Source organism: Somniosus microcephalus, chromosome 22 (genome assembly GCF_052327205.1).
Source record: "Somniosus microcephalus isolate GS21.2 chromosome 22, FLI_Smic_1.0, whole genome shotgun sequence".
In the NCBI taxonomy this organism is placed as follows: domain Eukaryota; kingdom Metazoa; phylum Chordata; class Chondrichthyes; order Squaliformes; family Somniosidae; genus Somniosus; species Somniosus microcephalus.
Window position 1 is genome coordinate 10,354,151 of NC_141008.1, and position 22,841 is coordinate 10,376,991.

Sequence of the window (22,841 nt, forward strand, 5' to 3'; positions counted from 1 at the left end):
TTAGCTGATGACACCAAACTTGGGGGTGTGGCAAACAGTGATGATGATATCAATCGACTGCAACAGGACGTAGATAGGCTAGCAGAATGGGCAGACAGGTGGCAGATGGAATTTAATACAGAGAAGTGTGAGGTGATGCATTTTGACAGAAGGGACAGGGAGAGGCAATATAGACTTAATGGCACAGAGGGACAGAAGGACCTGGGGGTTCATGTGCATAGATCTTTGAAGGTGGCAGGACATATTGAGAGAGTAGTTAGCAAAGCATATGGGATCTGGGGCTTCATAAATAGAGGTATTGAGTACAAAAGCAGGAAGTTATGCTGAACCTTTATAAAGCTCTGGTTAGGCCACAACTAGAGTATTGCGTCCAGTTCTGGTCACTACACTTTAGGAAGGATGTGAAGGCCCTTGAGAGGGTGCAGAGGAGATTTACCAGAACGGTTCCAGGGATGAGGGATTTTAGCTACAAGGTTAGGTTGGAAAAGCTGGGGTTGTTCTCTTTGGAGCAAAGGAGGTTGAGGGGTGATTTGATGGAGGTGTACAAGGTTATGATGGGTTTGGATAGGCTAGACAGGGAAAGGCTGTTCCCACTGGTTGATGGTACAAGGACTAGGGGACACAGATTTAAGGTTTTGGGCAAGAGATACAGGGGGGATGTGAGGAAGAACTTTTTTACGCAGCGAGTGGTGATGACCTGGAACTCGCTGCCGATTGGGGGGGGGGGCGCGGGGGGGGAGTGGTGGAAGTGGAGACGATCAATGATTTCAAAAGGAAATTGGATAGGCACTTGAGGGAAATAAACTTGCAGGGCTATGGGGATAGAGCGGGGGAATGGGACTGACTGGATTGCTCTACAGAGAGCCGGCACGGACGCGATGGGCCGAATTGCCTCCTTCTGTGCTGTAATGTCTCTATGACTCAACTCCACTTTCCTGCACTATCCCCGTATCCCTCGATTCTCTTAATATCCAAAAATCTATCGATCTCTGTCTTGAAAATACTCAACGACTGAGCCTCCACAGCCCTCTCGAGTAGGGAATGTTTCATTGAGATCACCTCTCATTCTTCTAAACTCTAGAGAATATAGGCCTAGTCTACTCAATCTCTCCTCATAGGACAATCTCCCCATCCCAGGAACCAGTCTGGTGAACCTTCGTTGCACTCCCTCTAAGGCAAATATATCCTTCCTTAGGTAAGGAGACCAAAACTGTACACAGTACTCCAGCTGTGGTCTCATCAGGGCCCTATACAATTGCAGTAAGATGTCTTAAGGGGCTAGAAATTGGTTTGTATTGCGCCTCTCTGCACTAACGGTGCGCAAACACCCTAGCGCCCGGAAGCGGTGCTGCTGACGCGTCCTGCGAAATCCAGCGGGAGGTTAGCAGCAGCGGTAGCCGGTAGCGCCCCGCTCCTCTGGCGATGATGATGTCATCGCCGTGCACAGCACTCTGTTTGCGCCCCGGCCGCAAACTTCCCTTGCGCCCCCTGACCTATCGCTGGGCGATGGGACCGACAGGATTGGAGGCGGTTTTGCAGTGGCAATAGCGGGCGGCGGTGCTACTTAAAGGGCAGGTGTCAGGCGGCTATTTTTTTGGTCAAACACCAGCACCTGCCCACCTTTAACATTTGTATGTGGGGTGTCGGCCGCGGTCGCTCAGCCGGCTCTCATCTTGAGTGCTGGGCTGTTTCCACGGCACCCCGTTCCACGGTGGTCCGGCAAGGCCCCGGTGCGCGCAGTGCTGGGCCCCTCCCCTTTAATCAGGGGAGGAGGCCTGCAATGACGTAGCACCACAACGTTAAGTAATAGCGGCCCACCTCCTGCTGGGGGCGCTACTACTGAATTTACAGGGCGGGGGGGGCGCTAACTTCCCGGCGAGGTTAGCGCCCCCCTCTCTTTACTCTTATACTCAAATCCTCTTGTAATAAAGGCCAACATACCATTTGCTTTCCTAATTGCTTGCTGTACCTTCATGTTAACTTTCAGTGATTCGTGTACAAGGACACCCAGGTCCCTCTGAACACCAACATTTCCCAATCTCTCACCATTTAAAAAATACTCTGCTTTTCTATTTTTTCTACCAAAGTGGATAACTTCACATTTCTCCACATTATATTCCATTTGTCATGTTCTTGCCCACTCACTTAGCCTGTCTATATCCCCTTGAAGCCTCCTTGCATCCTCCTCACAACTTACATTCCCACCCAGCTTTGTATCATCAGCAAACTTGGAAATATTACATTTGGTTCCCTCATCCAAATCATTTAAATAGATTGTGAATAGCTGAGGCCCAAGCACTGATCCTTGCGGTACCCCACTAGTTACAGCCTGCCAATCTGAAAATGACCCGTTTATTCCTACCCTCTGTTTTCTGTCTGCTAACCAATCCTCAATCCATGCTAGTATATTACCCCCAATCCCATGAGCCCTAATTTTGTTTAATATGGAGAAGAACAAAGAGCAATCTAGAATAAAAGTACTTAACTGGAGGAGGGCTAATTTCAGCGAATTGAGGAGGTATCTGGCCTGGGTAAATTGGAGTCAAAGACTGGCAAGCAGAACTGTAATGGAGCAATGGGCAGTCTTTAAAGAGGAGATGGTTCGCATACTAGAAAGGTTGGCAGTACTTAAAAGTGGATAAGTCACCCGGTCTGGATGGGATGCATGGTAGGTTGATGAGGGAAGTAAGGGTAGAAATTGCAGAGGCTCTGGCCACAATCTTCCAATCCTCCTTAGATACGGGGGTGGTGCCAGAGGACTGGAGGATTGCAAATGTTACACCCTTCTTCAAAAAAAGGGGAGAAGGTTAAACCTGGTAATTACTGGCACTTCAGTTTAACGTTGGTGGTGGGGAAGCTTTTAGAAACAATAATCCTGGAGAAAATTAACAGCCATTTGGACAAGCATGAACTAATAAAGGAGAGCCAGCATGGACTTGTTAAGAGCAAGTCGTGTTTGACTAACTTGATTGAGTATACAGGTTGACTATCCCTTATCCGAAAACCTTGGGACCAGCTGTGTTTCGGTTTTCAGAAATTTTCGGATTTCAGAAGGTATTATTTCAGACTGGGAAACTCTGAACATTAAATCAATTTGGTAATTAGTATTTGTATTTAATATAAATTTTTAAAGTTCAGGCTACCTCTTGCGACTGTTCCGTGTCTCATTCCCCTTCCTGCTTCTCTCTGCTGCTGCTCAGTCTGTTTACAGCTCCCCCTGCTCCGTGTCTCATTCCCCTTCCTGCTTCTCTGAATTCCTTGACTTAGCGGGGGTCTGGGGCTCGACTGCCGCCGCCAGTTGTGGGAAAGCCGGATATCGGCTGACTCCTACGCTAAGCTGGCCCGCAAATCAGGTCGGGGGGGGGGGGAGAAAAGAATATCGGACGGGCCGCTGCAGCTATCGGACGGGCCGCTGTATTGTTGGGTTCACTCTCCCGCTACCTCCTTCACACTGCCCGGCTTGGCCTGCAATCTCCTACCCAGGAGGGAACTCTGTGACCCTCTGCCCTGCTCACAGGGAAAGGCAGAGCTCCCTCAGTCACACTTAACATCGAGAGCAAAGGCTGGCGTGTCGACAATCTGCAGGAATTCTTGTTCTGGGCCCCGGAGGACCACTCCTGTCATGTTTTGCGCCACTCGGGTCATGTCGTGTGCACGACTTACGCTGAGCGAAAAAACTTTCGGTTTTCAGAGGTTTTCGGTAGTTCGGATAAAGGATAGTCTACCTGTATTGATGGGGTAACAGAGAAGGTGGATGGGGGTAGTGCAGTTGATGTTGAAGATGTCTGATAAAGTACCACATATTAGGCTTGTTAGCAAAATTGAAGCCATTTGATAAAAGGGGCAGTAGCAGCATGGATACAAAATTGGCTAAGGGGTAGAAAAGAGAGTTGTGGTGAATGGCTGGTTTTCGGACTGGAGGCAGGTATTGTGTATACTGTGGTATTTCCCTGGGTTCAGTACTAGAACCATTGCTGTTTTTGATATACATTAATGACTTGAACTTGCGGGTATGAAGCATTTGGGATCCTGGGCTTTATAAATAGAGGCATCGAGTACAAAAGCCAGGAAGTTATGCTGAACCTATATAAACATAAGAAATAGAAGCAGGAGTCGGCCATTTGGCCCTTCGAGCCTGCTCCGCCATTCAATAAGATCATGGCTGATCTTCTTCCTCATCTCCACTTTCCTGCACTATCCCCATATCCCTTGATTCCCTTATCATTCTGAAGTGGGGAAAGAGTTAAATTACATCGCTGGCAGCTCACAGAATGGTGTAAGGGAGACAGTTGCTAACATGAAAGACCACATCCATAAGGTGTGGTCAAGATAACCGACTTTTGAGACTAAAAACACAGTGGAGACATGATGTCCGTCACTTCAGCTGCCCGGAGGGTTTTATTATCTGGGTCACAATCGTTTAATCAGCCTTCAGCAGTTTGGGCTACCTTAGGACATGTAACCCAATCCGTGAAGATGTATGCGGTGCCAAGATCCAATTAGGTTGCAGGAATGAATTGTGCATGAGGTTGCCATGCTTATTTGAATGTATAAAAGTGTAGTATTTGCTGTAACAATTTGGAGAAGTCTGGCTAAAGACAGCAGATTGTCTCCCCACTGGTGTAATAAAGACAACTTGACTATCGATCTGAAAACCTTGGTTTAAAATACTCCACATCAATTCAAAAATCTATCGATCTCTATCTTCAATATACTCAACGACTGAGCCTCCACAGCCCTCTGGGGTAGAGAATTCCAGAGATTCACCACCCTCTGAGTGAAGAAATTTCTCCTCATCTCAGTCCTAAATGGCTGACCCCTTATTCTGAGACTGTGACCCCTGGTTCTAGACTCCCCAGCCAGGGGAAACATCCTCCCTGCATCTACCCTGTCTAGCCCTGTAAGAATTCTATGGCCTAGAAATTCAGTATAGCCACGTTTGGGGCGCTACAGTCGGGCGGCCGCTAAAGTTTGAACCCGGCGCAAGGTCGCGCCACCTTCGCCGATATTCAGTCGCATCGCCCCAAGAGGTTGCTGCTGCGCTAAAACAGGCGATGCACGACTATCATTAGGCGCTAAGCCGGCGGCCCGGGGCGATACCCCCGAGGGCGGGCGCAGCGCAGGTGCGGCGAGTTGCTGATTGACGGCAGACACTCTGGCGCCGGTGAGCTCTTAAAGGGGGAGGGTGGATTTGTTTGCCTGCCACGCCCTGCACACTGCAGCCCTGAAGCAAGGCCTGACCACTGCTGCTTCATCTGTACAACGCCCAGGACTATGGAGAAGGCCAACGTTTGCACCCATTGCAGCCCCCATTATATGTTTCCAATCAATGCTATGGCTCTGAAGTTAAAGACAAGTGCAAAGCTGTGGCCTGAAGCCACAAGTACCTGTGCGAGTGTTGAGCCAAACCAGAAAGCTCTCTACCTTTGTCTCTCTGCAAAGATCCGTCTCTCACAAAGAAGGAGTGTTGCAAAATGGCTGCCATTTCTACTGCAGGAGGAGTGCCCTTTAATTTGCGCCCCCCGCGCCCCGCATCGACTGAGAACCGTTCCCCTCTACCAGTCGCTAGGGGCGCCAGGCGCACAATAGGGCGGCGCCACTGAATTTCCGGTTTGGGGCGAACAAAGGGCGTTGCACGATGAAATGACGTCAGGATCTGCGCGCGCAGCTGAGCACGCACAAAGGCTTTGCGCCGCCGCTAAATCTTTACTGAAGTTGGGGAGAGGCGCAGATCGCGCTGCGCCCGGCCGCTAGCCGCCTAGCGCCCAACATCTCCTCCTCCTAAGGCGCTAGCGGCTGGCGCAAACAACTGAATTTCTAGGCCTATATGTTTCAATGAGATCCCCTCTCATTCTTCTAAACTCTATTGAATACAGGCCTAGTCGACCCAATCTCTCCTCATAGGACAATCCCCCCATCCCAGGAACCAGTCTGGTGAACCTCCGTTGCACTCCCTCTATGGCAAGTGTATCCTTCCTTAGGTAAGGAGACCAAAACTGTCCACAATACTCCAGGTGTGGTCTCACCAGGGCCCTATATAATTGCAGCAAGACGTCTTTACTCTTATACTCAAACACGGTGGCATAGTGGTTAGCACTGTTGCCTCACAGCGCCAGGGACCCGGGTTCGAATCCGGCCCCGGGCAACTGTCTGTGTGGAGTTTGCACATTCTCCCCGTGTTTGCGTGGGTTTTCTCCGGGTGCTCCGGTTTCCTCCCACAGTCCAAAGATGTGCAGGTTAGGTTGATTGGCTATGATAAATTGACCCTTAGTGTTAGGGGGATTAAATACGTGGGGTTACGGGGATAGGGTGGGATATGTGTTGGTGTAGGGGTTACGGGGATCGGGTGGGATATGTGTCGGTGCAGGCTCGATGGGCCGAAATGGCCTCTATCTGCACTGTGGGGTTTCTGTGATTCTGTGATACCATTTGCTTTCCTAATTGCTTGCTGTACCTGCATGTTAACTTTCAGTGATTCGTGTACAAGGACACCCAGGTCCCTCTGAACAGCAACATTTCCCAATCTCTCACCATTTAAAAAATACTCTGCTTTTCTATTTTTCCTACAAAAGTGGATAACTTTGCATTTCTCCACATTATATTCCATTTGCCATGTTCTTGCCCACTCACTTATCCTGTCTATATCCCCTTGAAGCCTCCTTGCATCTTCCTCACAACTTACATTCCCACCCAGCTTTGTTTCATCAGCAAACTTGGATATATTACACTTGGTCGCCTCATCCAAATTATTGATGTAGATTGTGAATAGCTGAGGCCCAAGCACTGATCCTTGCGGTACCCCACTAGTTACAGCCTGCCAACCTGAAAATGACCCGTTTATTCCTACTCTCTGTTTTCCGTCCGTTAACCAATCCTCAATCCATGCTAGTATATTACCCCCAATCCCATGAGCCCTAATTCTGTTTAATAACCTCTTGTGTGGCACCTTATCGAATGCCTTCTGAAAATCCAAATACACATCCACTGGTTCCCCCTTTTCTATTCTGCTAGTTACAACCTCAAAAAATGAACAGATTTGTCAAACACGATTTCCCTTTCATAAATCCGTGTTGACTCTGCCCAATCCTATTATTATTTTCTAAGTGCCCTGTTACCACGTCCTTATTAATAGATTCTAGCATTTTCCCAACTACTGATGTCAGGCTAACTGGTCTGTAGTTCCCCGTTTTCTCTTCCTCCTTTTTTAAATAGTGGGGTTACATTTGCTACCTTCCAATCCACGGGAACTGTTCTAGAATCTATGGATTTTTGGAAAATGACAACTAAAGCATCCACTATCTCTGTAGCCACCTCTTTCAAAACACTAGTTTGTAGGCCATCAGGTCCAGGGAATTGATCGGCTTTCAGTCCCATTAATTTCTCCAGTACATTTTTTTACTAATTCTAATTTTTTTCAGTTCCTCATTATTGCTAAAGCCTTGGCTCTCCACAATTTCCGGGAAGTTTTTTGCGTCTTCTTCTGTGAAGACAGACACAAAGGGCTCGAATTTCCAAGCCCCGTGGAGGCGGGTTTGGAGACGGGAGTGGTGGGAAAATTGCAGAATCGGGGGGCAGGAACCCATCCCGCCCCCAACCCATCTCCGTGCCAATGTCCCAGGAGGCGGGTACCCAACCTGTGCTGGGAGCCTCCTCCCCGAAGCGGGAAGTGGATTAGTGCCAATTAACTGCCTGTTAACAGGTAGTTAACAGCCAGTTTTTTGCCTAATCCCTATTTTTAGCCCTGAAGTGTGGGCTTCCCGACGGCTCCGAACCACGCCAAGTTAGCGAGGCGGACCGTCGGTCTGCAGGGGTTGGAGGGGTCAAGATGTTCGTTGTGCAGGTGAGTGATGGCTGCATGTGTGCAGAGGTAAGTGTGTGAGTGTAAAGTGTTTTAATAAGTTTTACTTACCTTTACTTTCTCCTGCAGGCTTCCTCCCTTCAGTTCTCGGGAGTCCCTCAGTTCGCCGGCACAGAAAGCAAAATGGCCACTGAACTGTCAAAAGCTGCAGCCTCTGCTTTCTGCTCTGGAGAGATCTCTAACTGAGTCTGAGTAGAAGGACTCAAGTTAGAAGACAGATTGTCAGTGTTTGACAGCTTCACAGAGCTGTCAAACGCTGATTTTTCATCTGTCAAAAGCTCTTGACAGATGAAATGTCAATCACTGACGTCACCAGTAACCAGGTGTCCCTTAATTGGCCTGCTGAGCCCGCTGGGCGGGCTTAACAAGGTCAATCAAGGGAAAATAGCGTGGGTTGGCCACAAGTCGATGGAGGCGGGACTACAACCCAAAAAGTAGGAGTCCCGCCTCCATCACGTCCTCATTAACAAAATGCAGCCCAAAGTATTTGTTTAATTTCTCTGCCATTTCCTTATTCCCCATTATAATTTCTCTTGTCTCAGCCTGTAAGGGACCCACATTTAATTTCGCTAATATTTTCCTTTTTACATAAATATAGAAACTTTTACAGTCTGTTTTTATGTCTCTCGCTAGTTTACTCTCATATACTATTTTCCCTTTCTTTATCAATTTCTTGGTCCTCCTTTGCTGAATTCTAAAATTCTCCCAATCCTCAGGCTTACTACTCTTTTTGGCAACATTATAAGCCTCTTCCTTTGATGTAATACTATCTTTAACTTCTCTTTTTGGCCACGTCGGACCACTTTTCCTGTGGGGTTTTGTGCCTTAAAGGAATGTATATTTGTTGTAAATGATGTGTTAATTCTTTAAATGATAGCCACTGCTTGTCTACCATCATACCTTTCAGTGTAGTTTCTACCTTAGCCAACTCGCCCCTCATACCTACGTAGTTTGCTTTGTTTAGATTTAAGACTCTAGTTTTGGATTTAACGAAATCACTTTCAGACTCAATATAAAATTCTATCATATATTCACTCTTTCCTAAAGGCTCCTTTACAACAAGGTTATTAATTAACCCTTTCTCATTGCACAATAAAACATTAGTTCAGCACCAGCTGGAGCATTGTGCCCAATACTGGGCACCATACATTTGGAAGGATGTGAAAGCTCTGGAGAGGGTACAGAAGAGCTTACTAGAATAGTTCGAGGGCTGAGAGATTACAGTTATGTGGATAGACTGGAGAAGCTGGGGTTGTTTTCCTTAAAGCAGAGAAGGTTAAGTGGACATAGTGCAGTGCTCCCTCAGTATTACCCCTCCAACAGTGCAGCACTCCCTCAGTACTGACCCTCCGACAGTGCAGCACTCCCTCAGTACCGCTCCTCCGACAGTGCAATGCTCCCTCAGTACTGCCCCTCCGACAGTGCAGCATTCCCTCAGTACTGAACCTCCGACAGTGCAGCACTCTCTCAGTACTGGCCCTCCGACAATGCAGCACTCCCTCAGTACTGCCCCTCCGACAATGCAGCACTCCCTCAGTATTGCCCCTCCGACAGTGCAGCATTCCCTCAGTACTGACCCTCCGACAGTGCAGCACTCTCAGTACTGACCCTCCGACAGTGCAGCACTCCCTCAGTACTGACCCTCCGACAGTGCAGCACTCCCTCAGTATTGCCCCTCCGACAGTATGGCACTCCCTCAGTACTGACCCTCCGACAGTGCAGCACTCCCTCAGTACTGACCCTCCGACAGTGCAGCACTCCCTCAGTACTGACCCTCCGACAGTGCAGCGCTCCCTCAGTACTGACTCTCCGACAGTGCAGCGCTCCCTCAGTACTGACCCTCCGACAGTGCAGCACTCCTTCAGGACTGACCCTCCCACAATGCAGCACTCCTTCAGTACTGCCCCTCCAACAGTGCAGTGCTCCCTCAGTACTGCCCCTCCGACAGTGCAGCGCTCCCTCAGTACTGACCCTCCGACAGTGCAGCACTCCCTCAGTACTGACCCTCCCACAGTGCAGCACTCCCTCAGTACTGCCCCTCCGACAGTGCGGTGCTCCCTCAGTACTGCCCCTCCGACAGTGCAGCGCTCCCTCAGTACTGCCCCTTCGACAGTGCAGCGCTCCCTCAGTACTGCCCCTCCGACAGTGCAGCGCTCCCTCAGTACAGACCCTCCGACAGTGCGGCGCTCCCTCAGTACTGCCCCTCCGACAGTGCGGCGCTCCCTCAGTACTGCCCCTTCGACAGTGCGGCGCTCCCTCAGTACTGCCCCTTCGACAGTGCAGCGCTCCCTCAGTACAGACCCTCCGACAGTGCGGCGCTCCCTCAGTACTGCCCCTTCGACAGTGCGGCACTCCCTCAGTACTGCCCCTTCGACAGTGCAGCGCTCCCTCAGTACTGCCCCTCCGACAGTGCAGCACTCCCTCAGTACTGCCCCTCCGACAGTGCGGCATTCGCTCTGCACTGGCACTGGAAGTGTCAGCCTGGATTGTTTCGAGTTTCTGGAGTGGAGCTTGAACTCACGACTTTCTGATTGAGAGGCTAGAGTGTCACCCACCGAGTCAAGGCTGACACATGGAACCCACAAGGAAGGCTTGGGATTGAGATATCCATTGGTTCTTGCTATGCAGTACTCACCTCACCGATCACCTGGTGGCAACGATTAGAATGAACATAGTAACCGGTCTGCAGACAAACGGTTCCATTAACCTGCCCCCTCACAGGCTTCCCGTATGTGTATCTGTAAAATATTCATCACATGGGTTAGATACAGAGTAAAGCTCCCTCTACACTGTCCCATCAAATAATCCCAGGACAGGTACAGCACAGGTTAGATACAGAGTAAAGCTCCCTCTACACTGTCCCATCAAACACTCCCAGGGCAGGTACAGCATGGGTTAGATACAGAGTAAAGCTCCCTCTACACTGTCCCATCAAACACTCCCAGGGCAGGTACAGCACGGGTTAGATACAGAGTAAAGCTCCCTCTACACTGTCCCATCAACACTCCCAGGGCATGTACAGCACGGGTTAGATACAGAGTAAAGCTCCCTCTACACTGTCCCATCAAACACTCCCAGGGCAGGTACAGCATGGGTTAGATACAGAGTAAAGCTCCCTCTACACTGTCCCATCAACACTCCCAGGGCATGTACAGCACGGGTTAGATACAGAGTAAAGCTCCCTCCACACTGTCCCATCAAACACTCCCGGGGCAGCTACAGCACGGGTTAGATACAGAGTAAAGCTCCCTCTACACTGTCCCATCAAACACTCCCAGGGCAGGTACAGCACGGGTTAGATACAGAGTAAAGCTCCCTCTACACTGTCCCATCAAACACTCCCAGGATAGGTACAGCACGGGTTAGATACAGGGTAAAGCTCCCTCTACACTGTCCCAACAAACACTCCCAGGGCAGGTACAGCACGGGTTAGATACAGAGTAAAGCTCCCTCTACACTGTCCCATCAAACACTCCCCGGGCAGGTACAGCACAGGTTAGATACAGAGTAAAGCTCCCTCTACACTGTCCCATCAAACACTCCCAGGACCGGTACAGCACGGGTTAGATACAGAGTAAAGCTCCCTCTACACTGTCCCATCAAACACTCCCAGGACAGGTACACCACGGGTTAGATACAGAGTAAAGCTCCCTCTACACTGTCCCATCAAACACTTGCAGGGCAGGTACAGCACGGGTTAGATTCAGAGTAAAGCTCCCTCTACACTGTCCCAACAAACACTTGCAGGGCAGGTACAGCACGGGTTAGATTCAGAGTAAAGCTCCCTCTACACTGTCCCGTCAAACAATCCCAGGGCAGGTACAGCACGGGTTAGATTCAGAGTAAAGCTCCCTCTACACCGTCCCGTCAAACAATCCCAGGGCAGGTACAGCACGGGTTAGATACAGAGTAAAGCTCCCTTTGCACTAATCTACCTTTCACAGTCACATCATCCATGACAGTATTGGTAGGAGTGACCACCGCACAGTCCTTGTGGAAACTTCACACTGAGGACGTCCTCCTTCATGGGAGTGTTTGCTCGTGCTGTTGGGGAGGGTTTAACCTAAAATGGCAGGGGGTTGGGAACCTGTGCAGCGAGGCAGAGGAAAGGGAAGCAAGGATAGAAACAAAAGACAGGAAGGAGAAAAGCAAAAGTGGAAGGCAGAGAAATCAAGGGTGTAAATCAAACAGGGCTACAGTAAATAATAATTCTAAAAGGACATGGGGGAAAAATTCAGTTGTTTGCGCCTCCCGTTAGCGCCTTAAGAGGGCGCTAATGGGGCGCAAAGCAACCAGCGCCTGGGCGCGGCGTTTTTTGCGCCGCTTGCGAAATTAACTAGACATTTTGCGGCAGCACTAAAAAATACCGCCCGATCTGCGCATGCAGATCTTGACATAATTCGAGAGTGCAATGCCCTTGTGACTCTCCGGAACGGAAATTGAGTGGCGCCCACCTCCTTTCCGCCTGGCGCAACCAAGGACAGGTAGACTGGAACGCTTCCCAGTCGCTGTGGGGCTGGGGGGGGGGGTCCTATTTAAAGGGGGCCTCTTCCTGGTATGGTAGCCATTTTAGCACCACTCGTTCTGAGAGAGAGAGAGAGATTTTGAGAGAGACAAAGAGAGAAAGAGAGACTTCTGCATTGAGTCAATGCTGTCTGAGGTAGTTTTGGCTTCTGACCATAACTTTGCAGGTACTTTGGTTTTTGACCTTCATAACTTTGATTGCCCAGATACTATGGGGGCTGCAATGGATGGGGGCGTCATCCTGCTCCATCACATTCGGAGGGCACAGAGACATAGAGAGAGAGTGGCAATCATGGCCAGAGGGAGGAGGGCCAATAGGCCTCTGTACAGGAGACCTTACCCTCCCAGGGTATTGTATTGATTTCTTTGTGGGTTCAAAGATGAGACATTTATGAAAGAGAATGAGTTTTAATCTAAAGTCTGTTCAACTCTTTATACAGCATTTCAGGAGACACCCTGCTAGTCTGCATCTAGAACGAAACTGAAACTAAACTAGACTGTCTTGCTTGTCTCGGTCACATGACCTCTGCTGGTCAGGCACAAGCAATCAATACATGCAATCATGCTGGTAGGCATCATAATCAAACAGGCAAATAACATCACTATTTGCTGATATCATTACATCTCCTTTTCTTAAAACAAAAGTATTTTACTTTTAACTAACAACATGTTTTCTTTGTATTAATATGCATTTTAACTGTAACACTTAATGAACTTACATTATCATTATCATGATCAAGGTTTTTTAACCTTGCTTTGTATGTTCACATGAAATATGTCAATACACTAGAACTTGAAGAAAGAATAAGATAACATTACTTCCTTCTATAACAATAGTCCTTAAATTTGCTCAATGAGTCTCTCAGGAGGCTTCACGTGTCTTGAGGATTTTCTGATTGATTGTCCTTGAATCTGAGTTGTTGCCTCAGATGATTGGTTCTCAGCTGTGTGATCAGGTTGTTCAACAGTATCAGTCTCTTGGCCTGCTGTGGCTGGTCCCATGAGAAGATCTCGACGATTTCTTCTCAGAACAGCACCCTCATCTGTCTGAATGGTGTATGATCTTGGTTGAACTTCACTCAGGACAGTTCCCTTCTGAGTCCATGTGTTTGTTTTGTCTTTGAACCTTACTTGGTCACCAGTGTGGAGTTCAGGTAGGTTTTGTGTTCCTCTGTCATAGTAGTACTTCTGCTTCTCTTTCTGTTGTTCTTTGAACTTCCTCACTTTCTCCCCCTCTTTCGTTTTTAGGAGGTTCTCCGGGATGGGTAGGTTTGACCTTAGCCGACGTCCCATCAGGAGTTGGGCTGGTGACATACCACACTCGAGCGGCGTTGTGCGGTATACAAGCATGCTCTGGTAGAAGTCAGTTCCACTGTCTTTTGCCTTGTACATCAGTCTTTTCACTGTCTGGACCGATTTTTCCACTAGTCCATTGGACTGTGGAAAGTGAGGACTTGACGTTGTGTGGACAAAGTCCCACTCTTTGGCAAAGTGTCGGAAACTTGCATTGTAAAACTGAGGTCCGTTGTCTGTGAAGACCTCGCTTGCCACGCCATGTCTGGAGAATATGGCTTTCATACATGTTATCACAGCATCTGCAGTGGTGGTGTGCAGTCTACAAACCTCTGGATACAGGGAGTAATAGTCTGTGACGACAAGATAGTCCTTCCCTTGACATACGAATAGGTCAGCGCCTACCTTCTGGTAAGGTCTGTCTGGTGCTGGGTGTGGCTTTAGTGGTTCTACCGGATTGCTTGCTCGATATTTCAGGCATATTGTGCAGTTTGACACCTCATTTGTCACATCTTGGTTGATTCGTGGCCAGTACATCACCTCTCGTGCTCTTTTCTTACACTTTTCGATTCCCAGATGTCCTCCATGGATCTTTTTTAGCATCTCTCTTCTCAGACTCTTTGGGATAACTATTTTACTTCCTTTGTAGATGATGTCTTCGACCACTGATAGTTCCGCCCTGCAGTTCCAGTACTCTGCTATATCAGGTGAGCAGTCTTGCTTCACGTTGGGCCATCCATCCAAGATGCTTTTTCTCAGTCGTCTCATTGTTTCATCTTTGTTTGTCTCAGTCTTTATGAGCTCCATTTTTGCATCTGCTATGGGCAGTGCACTTGTGATCATGTCCACGTAGGCGTTCACTTTGTCATCCATTGTGGTGTTTGCGGGCTCACTTGGGTCTACAGCTCTGGACAACGTGTCTGCTGTATACATCAGCTTACCCGGTGTGTACGCAACATTCAGTGTATAGCGTTGCAGCCTGATCATCATTCTTTGTATTCTAAGCGGACAGCTATTTAGTGGCTTTTGGAACAATGCAATCAAGGGCTTCTGGTCAGTCTCTACACTGATTGCTTGTCCTGCCACAAACTGGTGAAATCTTTCACAGGCGTATGTGATGCTGAGCAGCTCCTTTTCTATTTGAGCATATCGCATCTCCGCGTCTGTCATTGAGCGCGATGCATATGCAATAGGTTGCCAGTAGTCATATTGTTGCAGAAGAACGGCACCGAGCCCACTCTGTGATGCATCTGATGATATCTTGATGGGTCATAAAACCTCAGAACTGGTTCCTCTGTGAGCAGTTTCTTTAGATCGCTCCATGACTTCTCATGCTCATGATTCAATTCCCATTCTATGTTCTTTTCAGTTAGTCTTCTCAGTGGCGCCATCTTTTCTGAGAGGTTGGATATGAATTTTCCCATGTAGTTGATCATTCCATTAAACCTCTGCACGTCCTTTTTGCATTGTGGCTTTGGCATATTCTCAATGGCGGACACCTTTCTGGGATCTGGTCTGATGCCCTCACTGCTAAGGATATCTCCCACGAATGTCAGTTCTGTCACCCCGAGCTGGCATTTCTCTCTATTCAGCTTCAGGTTTGTTTTCCTTGTTGCTTCCAGCACTTTTTTCAGTCTCTCGTCATGCTCAGTTCTCGTGGTTCCCCATACTATGATGTCATCCATTGATGTATCAACTCCCTCCAGGTGCTCATAGATCATATGGATAGTTTTGTGATACACTTCAGGAGCTGAGGCAATGCCAAATGGTAACCTTAGGAATCTGTATCTGCCAAATGGACTGTTGAACGTGCACAGTCTTGAACTTGCTTCATCCAGCTTCATCTGCCAAAATCCTGATGATGCATCTAACTTGCTGAAATATTTTGCATTTGCAAACTGTGCCATGATTTCCTCACGTGTAGGAAGCTTGAAGTGCTCTCTCTTTATTGCTCTGTTTAGATCTCTTGGATCCAGGCAAATTCTGAGCTTTCCATTCTTTTTGTCCACTACGACGAGGGAACTCACCCACTCAGTTGGCTCATCTATCTTCTGAATCACGTTCAGGCTTTCCATCCTGTCCAACTCTGCCTTCAGTTGCTTTTGAAGAGCAAACGGAACTTTTCTGCATGGATGTATGACCGGTGTCACACTTTTATCTACTCTGATCGTGTGTTCTCCTGGAATGCAGCCTAGACCCTTAAATAGGTCATTGTACTCTTTCATGAGTTCATCACAGACTGTCTCTCCTTCGCTTTCCACAACGAGGACTCTCTTTACCAGGTTCAGTCTCTCACAGGCTTTTAAACCTAGTATGGCTTGCACATCCTTTGGCACCACGATTAATGCTAGCGTGTGCTCTCTGTCCTTGTGTGTTACTTTGACAATGCATCTTCCTTTCACTGGTATATCAGTACCTGAGTATCCTGTCACTTTCACTTTTATTCCATGTATCTTTGGTCTGGGTCTAATTTTCTTAAAATCAGTCTCTGATATCACATTAACTTGTGCTCCAGTATCCAATTTAAATGGAATGTGTATGTCATTCACTTTTAGTGTCAACATCCAGTCTCTTTCTTCTTTTTTGTCTTCAGACACAACATCTACATAGAACTCCCCTATGTCGCTTTCATCTACTGCATGGACCTTGCTTTGTTGCGCTTGGTTCTTACAGCAACGGGCATAATGGTTGTTCTTGTTGCAACTATTGCATGTTTTACCATATGCTGGACACTTTCTTGGTGGATGCTGTGTACCGCATCGACTACATGACTTTCGATTGTCCCTTTCATTTTTGTTCGCTGGCCACGCCTCTTTTTTCACATTGGCGCTCTTTTTGTTAAACGGTTTGTATCCGTTCTTTCTCACTGCATCCACGTTGCAGCTACTGTCACTGAACAGCTCCTTTGCCTGCAACTTCACAGTCTCTGTAGCCCTACACAGTGCTATGGCTTTTCCCAGGTCTAGGTCTTGCTCTCTTAGCAGTCTTTCCCTTAGACCATTATCTGGAATACCACACACCAGTCTGTCTTTTATCAGCGAGTCTGTCAGTCCCCCAAATTCACACGATTTGCTTCTGTTTCTCAGTTCAGTCACATACTGATCAATAGTATCACCCATTTTCTGTACACATGTGAAAAATCTGTGCCTCTCAAACGTCACGTTACGTTTAGGTATGCAGTAGGCCTCAAACTGTTCCATTATTTTATCTAGCTTCATTTTGTCTCCATTAACAGCGAATGTGAAGTTATTATACACCTCCACCGCTTCATCACCCACGACATGTAAGAACAGTGACGATTTCCTTTTATTACTTTTCTCGTCAGCTCCGATTGCTGATAAATACAACCCCACACGTTGTTTGAACCTTCTCCAATTTTCAGCCACATTACCTGTCAACTGAAGCGTCGCCGGTGGGAGTAAACCTTCCATTTTTCACTTCGTTAGCTATTCTCTAATGGTAAGCAACGATGTTCTCTTTTGGCTTGCTAATCTGTGGAGAGCTGATTTAACTTCAGAATTTTTCTCTTCATCTCTTTCAGCCACTTCTGACACCATGTATTGATTTCTTTGTGGGTTCAAAGACGAGACATTTATGAAAGAGAATGAGTTTTAATCTAAAGTCTGTTCAACTCTTTATACATCATTTCAGGAGACACCCTGCTAGTCTGCATCTAGAACGAAACTGAAACTAGACTGCCTTGCTTGTCTCGGTCACATGACCTCTGCTGGTCAGGCACAAGCAATCAATACATGCAATCATGCTGGTAGGCATCATAATCGAACAGGCAAATAACATCACTATTTGCTGATATCATTACAGGTATTTCGCCAACAATTCTCCTACATTAATATGTCTGAGGAGCAGTGTTTGCGAAGGCTGTGCTTCAGCAAGGAGGTGGTCACTGAGCTCTGCCACCTGTTTCAGCCAGATCTGCAGCCTCAACTGAGGAGCAGGACGTCTCTGTCAGTGGCAGTGAAGATAACAGTGGCTCTCAACTTTTATGCCACCGGCTCATTTCAATCAGCTACTGGGGACATCGCCAATATCTCCCAGTTCGCGGTGCATTGCTGCATCCGTCAGGTAACAAATGCCCTCTTTAAAAGGAGACGAGAGGACATCTCTTTCCCCATGACCCCGGACAAGCAGCAAGAACGCGCAATGGGCTTTGCGATGATAGCGGGCTTCCCCATGGTGCAGGGCGCCATTGATTGCACGCATGTGGCTTTGCGTGCGCCGCATGAGAATGCCGAGGATTTCCGCAACCGAAAGGGCTTCCATTCCTTAAACGTTCAGTTGGTCTGTGACCACAGACAGCTGATACTCGCTGTCAATTCCCACTTTCCTGGCAGCAGCCACGATGCCTTCATCCTGCGCCAGACTTCTGTGGCAGACCTTTTCCAGGCACCGCATCACCCAGGTGGTTGGCTTCTCGGGGACAAGGGATATCCTCTGTGCACCTGGCTGATGGCACTGCTCCGTATGCCCAACACCCCTGCTGAGCTGCAATACAACGAGAGCCATCAAGCTACCAGGAACATCGTTGAGCACACAATCGGCGTGCCCAAGCAACGGTTCCACTGTCTGGACCATTCTGGAGGAGCCCTTCAGTGCTCGCCTGAGCGAGTCTCCCACTTCGTTGTGTGCTGCATGCTGCATAACCTTGCAATCCTCAGGACCTAGCCAATGCCACCAGGCATTGGAGCACCACCAGAGGAGGAGGAGGAGTAAGATGAGGAGGATGATCATCAGCAGCACCAAGGCGGGAGGGAGGCACACAATGTACAAAGTGGAAGGGCCATCCGTGAAAGGCTCATAGCAAGTCGCTTCTAGGCCCCTTCTGAGGAAATGGCCTCTGCCATTGAGAACAACCTGAATGAATCCAACCTGCAACCCCTAAGCCGGTCAAGGCAACAATTATTGTAAAGACCAAACATGTACATTTTGAATACAAAAACTTATTTAATTTACAAACTCTGTGGCCTAGAAATTCAGTAAGGCCCCGCCAGGTCTTTAGCGCCCGAAATTTAGCGCTCGCCCGGATTCCCGTAGCGCCCGCCTGAAATTCAGTTGCGACGGGCTAAGACGGAGGCGGGCGCTATTGCAGGGTTTGGCCGCCTCGCTTGGGGCGATGAAAGTCTATTTCAGGCGTCCAGCTGCCGCTGCGCCACCCGATGCGGTGCGGCAGGCTGGGGTACTGCAGGCCTCCTCCTTCTCTTAAGGAGGAGCTGCCTGCAGCCGTGAGATCGCCGCTGGATTCCCCCAGCAAATGAGCCCGGCACCACGGAGAAGTGCCGGGCTCGCGGGAGTCAGACAGCAATGCCGCGGGGGGGTGGTGCAGGAGTCTGGGGAGGGAGGTGTGGCCAGGCGGCCGCCGGGAAAGCGGCCGGCCGCCCCTCCACCTTTATGCGCCGGCCTCTCGGAGCTGCAAGGCCCCGTTTTTCAAACGTTGTTTGCGGCCGCTGCGGGCGAGGCGGCTGCAACTGAATTTGGCCTTCGGCACGGAATCGCGTTGGAACCGGGGCGCTGCGCACACCGATGACGTCATCGGTGCCGGCGCAGCGCTACCGGCTAACGCCGCTGTTAGGGACCAACTTAATTTCGGGCACTAAAAAAGTTCCGGCGCAACCCACTCTTTCGCCCCTAAGTGGGCGCAAACGCGACTGAATTTCTAGGCCTGTGTGTCCCATTTCCGCATGACAAACTAATAGAAAGATACACACAAAAAAAAGTCATTAACATAACTGGCTCTCACAACCTGGAGACAATGTCCATAACAGTAAAAAAAATTGACCACGAACCTCAGCCTTTAATAAAACAATGAACAACATTTTGTCACACCTCCTACATTTTTGCCCTTCGAGGGTGATCTCCTTCCCTTGCGAAATTCCCCCCTTCCCACCCTACAGCTCCTCTGTAATGGGACCCCAGTGGCTGCAGCAAGGCTGGTGGAAGGCTGATGATTGTCACAACCTGAGACTGTAGATGCCCTTGAGGGACAGCCTCGACCAGCTCTGGGCCTGGAGGGCACGGCTGCAGACTGCACCAACTCTGCATGGGCGGCAGCAGTCTGTCCTACAGGCAGTGGCAAGTGCAGTGGAGAAGTGACAGTGGTGGCAGCAGGAATGCTGTCATCTTGAGAGAGGACAGCAACTCCCCGCTCGACCGGCACACTGGCATTCCCACGGGGCAGCACTTCAGCATCCGGAGCAATCTGCTGGAGCACAGATTGCTGGCCTGCTGCGGCGTGGTGAGAGCCCCGGGGAAATGTGTCCGAACCAGCGAGGATGGCAGCAGTCAGTGCTCTCGTGGCCTCAATCTGAGTCTGCATGAGAGCAGTCTGAGATGGGCTCATAGCAGCCAGTGACTGCATTGCAGCACTAAGCATTAGCGTGGCATCCGCTTGTGCTACAGCGAAGTGCTCCACACTCCCAGCCAGTGATTCAATGCATTCAGGCACCCTTCCCACTGCACCCACGAGCTCAGTGTGCCTGTGCACCGCCTGGGCGCTCACTTCAGCGAGGACCCGCTCCTCCTCTGCGTCCAGTGCAGTAGGACTCGATGGCATACTCTCCCTCCAGGGAGAAGGCCCCCTAGCTTCCCTACCCCCATCGCGTTGCTGCAGCCCGCTGGGTCCTGGAGCTTCACCCTCGTCAGACCATTCCCCCTTCCTCCCCTCCAGGGAAGGTGTGTTCCCAGTGTGGGCATGGGCTTCCTCGGGAGAGGGTGGCGCTGATGCTCCGGCTTCCTCTTCCTCCTTGCCTTCAGCTTCACTCCCACTGGCAGCTTGAGAGCCCGTCTCCTCAACTGGTGAATCACCATCTGAAAGCAGGGAGGTACAAGAGTGGCTTTAGCGTGAGGACAGGGTGGCAGCAAGGGAGGAATGAGTGCAGCGATTTAGTAAGTTGGATTAAAAGTATCAAAGGCTGGTGTTGTGAGGAACAAGTGGAAGGAGAGAGGACAAGAAGGTCCTTACCATTGCTGTCCAGAACGGGGTCGGCGTCTCCAGTGGCGACGGGACCAATCACCCGGCTTGCCACAATCCTCTGGACGCGCACCTGAAGATCGCGGAAGGGTTGCAGCTGAGGCCGCCCTCCACCCATCCGTTGCTGCGGTCTCCTATTATGAAATAGCTTGGCCTGCAAGAAAAAGGACGGCGTCTGAGTAAATATACAGCCATGATCTTGCCTGATGTGCCTCCCATAGTTGAATAGCCCTTACTGTATGCAGCCATGGTCTTGCCTGATGTGCCTCCCATAGTTGAATAGCCCTTACTGTATGCAGCCATGGTCTTGCCTGATGTGCCTCCCATAGTTGAATAGCCCTTACTGTATGCAGCCATGGTCTTGCCTGATGTGCCTCCCATAGTTGAATAGCCCTTACTGTATGCAAAGTGTGGAATGTGCGTGTGTGTTTGATGAAAGGGCCATAGGTGTTGGATGAGTGTTGGGCATTGGGGCTTTTAAGACACTCTTGCCATAGAGTGAGGTTGAGATGGAGGGGTGGAGAGGTATTGAAAAAAAGGCACTCACCCTGACGACCCGAGTGAGGTCGTTGAACTTTTTCCTGCATTGGATATGGGTCCTCGGCACCATGCTGCTTGAGGAGACTCTGAGCCACCTCCCTCCATGCTCTTCTGTACTCGCATGGCAAAGGCCTCCTGCCACTCTCTGGGTACAGAATAGATCTTCTGCGCTCCACCGCGCCAACCAGAGCCGCCAAGGCCCGCTCGCTGAAGCGCTGTGCTCGCTCCCTGGCCCTCTCCATAGTTCTTGGCTGGAAGATTTAGGCACAGGTCTGTCCAGGCCGAGATTCAAGGCTCCAGTGAGCAGGGTGTGACTGCAGAGCAAGATCGACCCTCCCCTTTAAGAACTGACCGGCGCCAGTGTGTCTGTGTTCAATCGGTAACTGACAGCACCTGCGCTGCGCCCGCCCTCTGAGGTAACGCCTCGCTCCTCGGCCTTAGCGCCTTAAGAGAGGTGTGTAGCACCTGATTTAGCGCTCCAATCACCTCCAGGGGTGATAAAAGCCAAGTTTGCAGTCGGAGGCGATAATTAGCGCCAGGCACTAAATTTTGCGCACGGCCGATAACGGCGCCCCAAACAGGGCGATTACGAATTCCTCCCCCTAAGAGTGATAAAAAAACAAGCCTGAAGGCTTTGGCCTAGAAATTGAGTGGGCTTAGCGCCCATTTTGCGGCGCTAGAGGGCATTGCGCTGGACTTACAGCCGGTTTTGAAATTGACTAGGGCCCAACATCGGCGTTACACCGGTAGCGCTGCGCCGGCACCGATGACGTCATCGGTGTGCGCAGCGTCCCGGTTGCCGTGGTGACGGGCCCCAGCGCCGAAATTCAGTTGCGGCCGCCTCGCCCGTGGCAGCCGCAACTAAGACTCTGGCAACAGAGTCTTACACGACTTTGCGCCGGCGCATAAAGGTGGAGCGGCGGCCGGCCGCTTTCCCGCCGGCCGCCTGCCCGCACCTCCCTCCCCGGACTCCCCCACCCCCCCCCCGCGGAACAGATGCTTCTCGGCTGCGAGCCCGGCACTTCCCCGAGGTGCCGGGCTCATTTTTGTGGCGATTTAACCGGCCAGCGGGCGGGTGCAGGCAGCTCCTCCTTAACTGAAGGAGGAGGCCTGCACTTCCCGAGCCTGCCGCACCGCATCGGGCGCCGCAGCGCCGGAATAGCGCCAGTTTTCAGGCGCAAACAGCCTTCAGTAGCGCCGGCAGCCGTTTGGGCGCGGCGCTACTGAATTTTTGGCGCTCACAGCGCGACTTAGCACCGGCGCTAAATTTCCGGCGTTAAGCCCCGGCGCAGCGCAAACTCAATTTCTAGGCCTTTGTGTCTTAATGCGAGGAGCATTCGTAACAAGGTGGATGAATTAGCTGTGCAAATAGATGCAAACGGATATGATGTAATTAGAATTACGGAGAAATGACTCCAGGGTGACCAAGGCTGGGAATTCAACATCCAGGGGTATTCAATATTCAGGAAGGACAGGCAAAAAGGAAAAGGAGGTAGGGTAGCCTTGCTGGTTAAAGAGGAGATTAACACAATAGTAAGGAGGGATATTAGCTCTGATGATATGGAATCTGTGTGAGTAGAGCTGAGAAATACCAAGGGGCAGAAAACGTTAAGTGGGAGTTGTATACAGACCCCCAAACAG

The 22,841-nt window shown here is 49.8% G+C and overlaps 1 protein-coding gene across 3 annotated transcripts in view; it reads right to left on the reverse strand.

Moving 5' to 3' along the window:
* LOC147102027 (alpha-2-macroglobulin-like) overlaps positions 1-22,841 on the reverse strand; it is a 275,879-nt gene that overhangs the window by 202,194 nt on the left and 50,844 nt on the right. For all 3 annotated transcript variants that reach the window (XM_085964172.1, XM_085964174.1, XM_085964171.1), the window contains exon 8: positions 10,494-10,596. In XM_085964172.1, the coding sequence (XP_085820298.1) occupies positions 10,494-10,596 (103 nt within the window). The remainder of the gene's footprint in view (positions 1-10,493; positions 10,597-22,841) is intronic.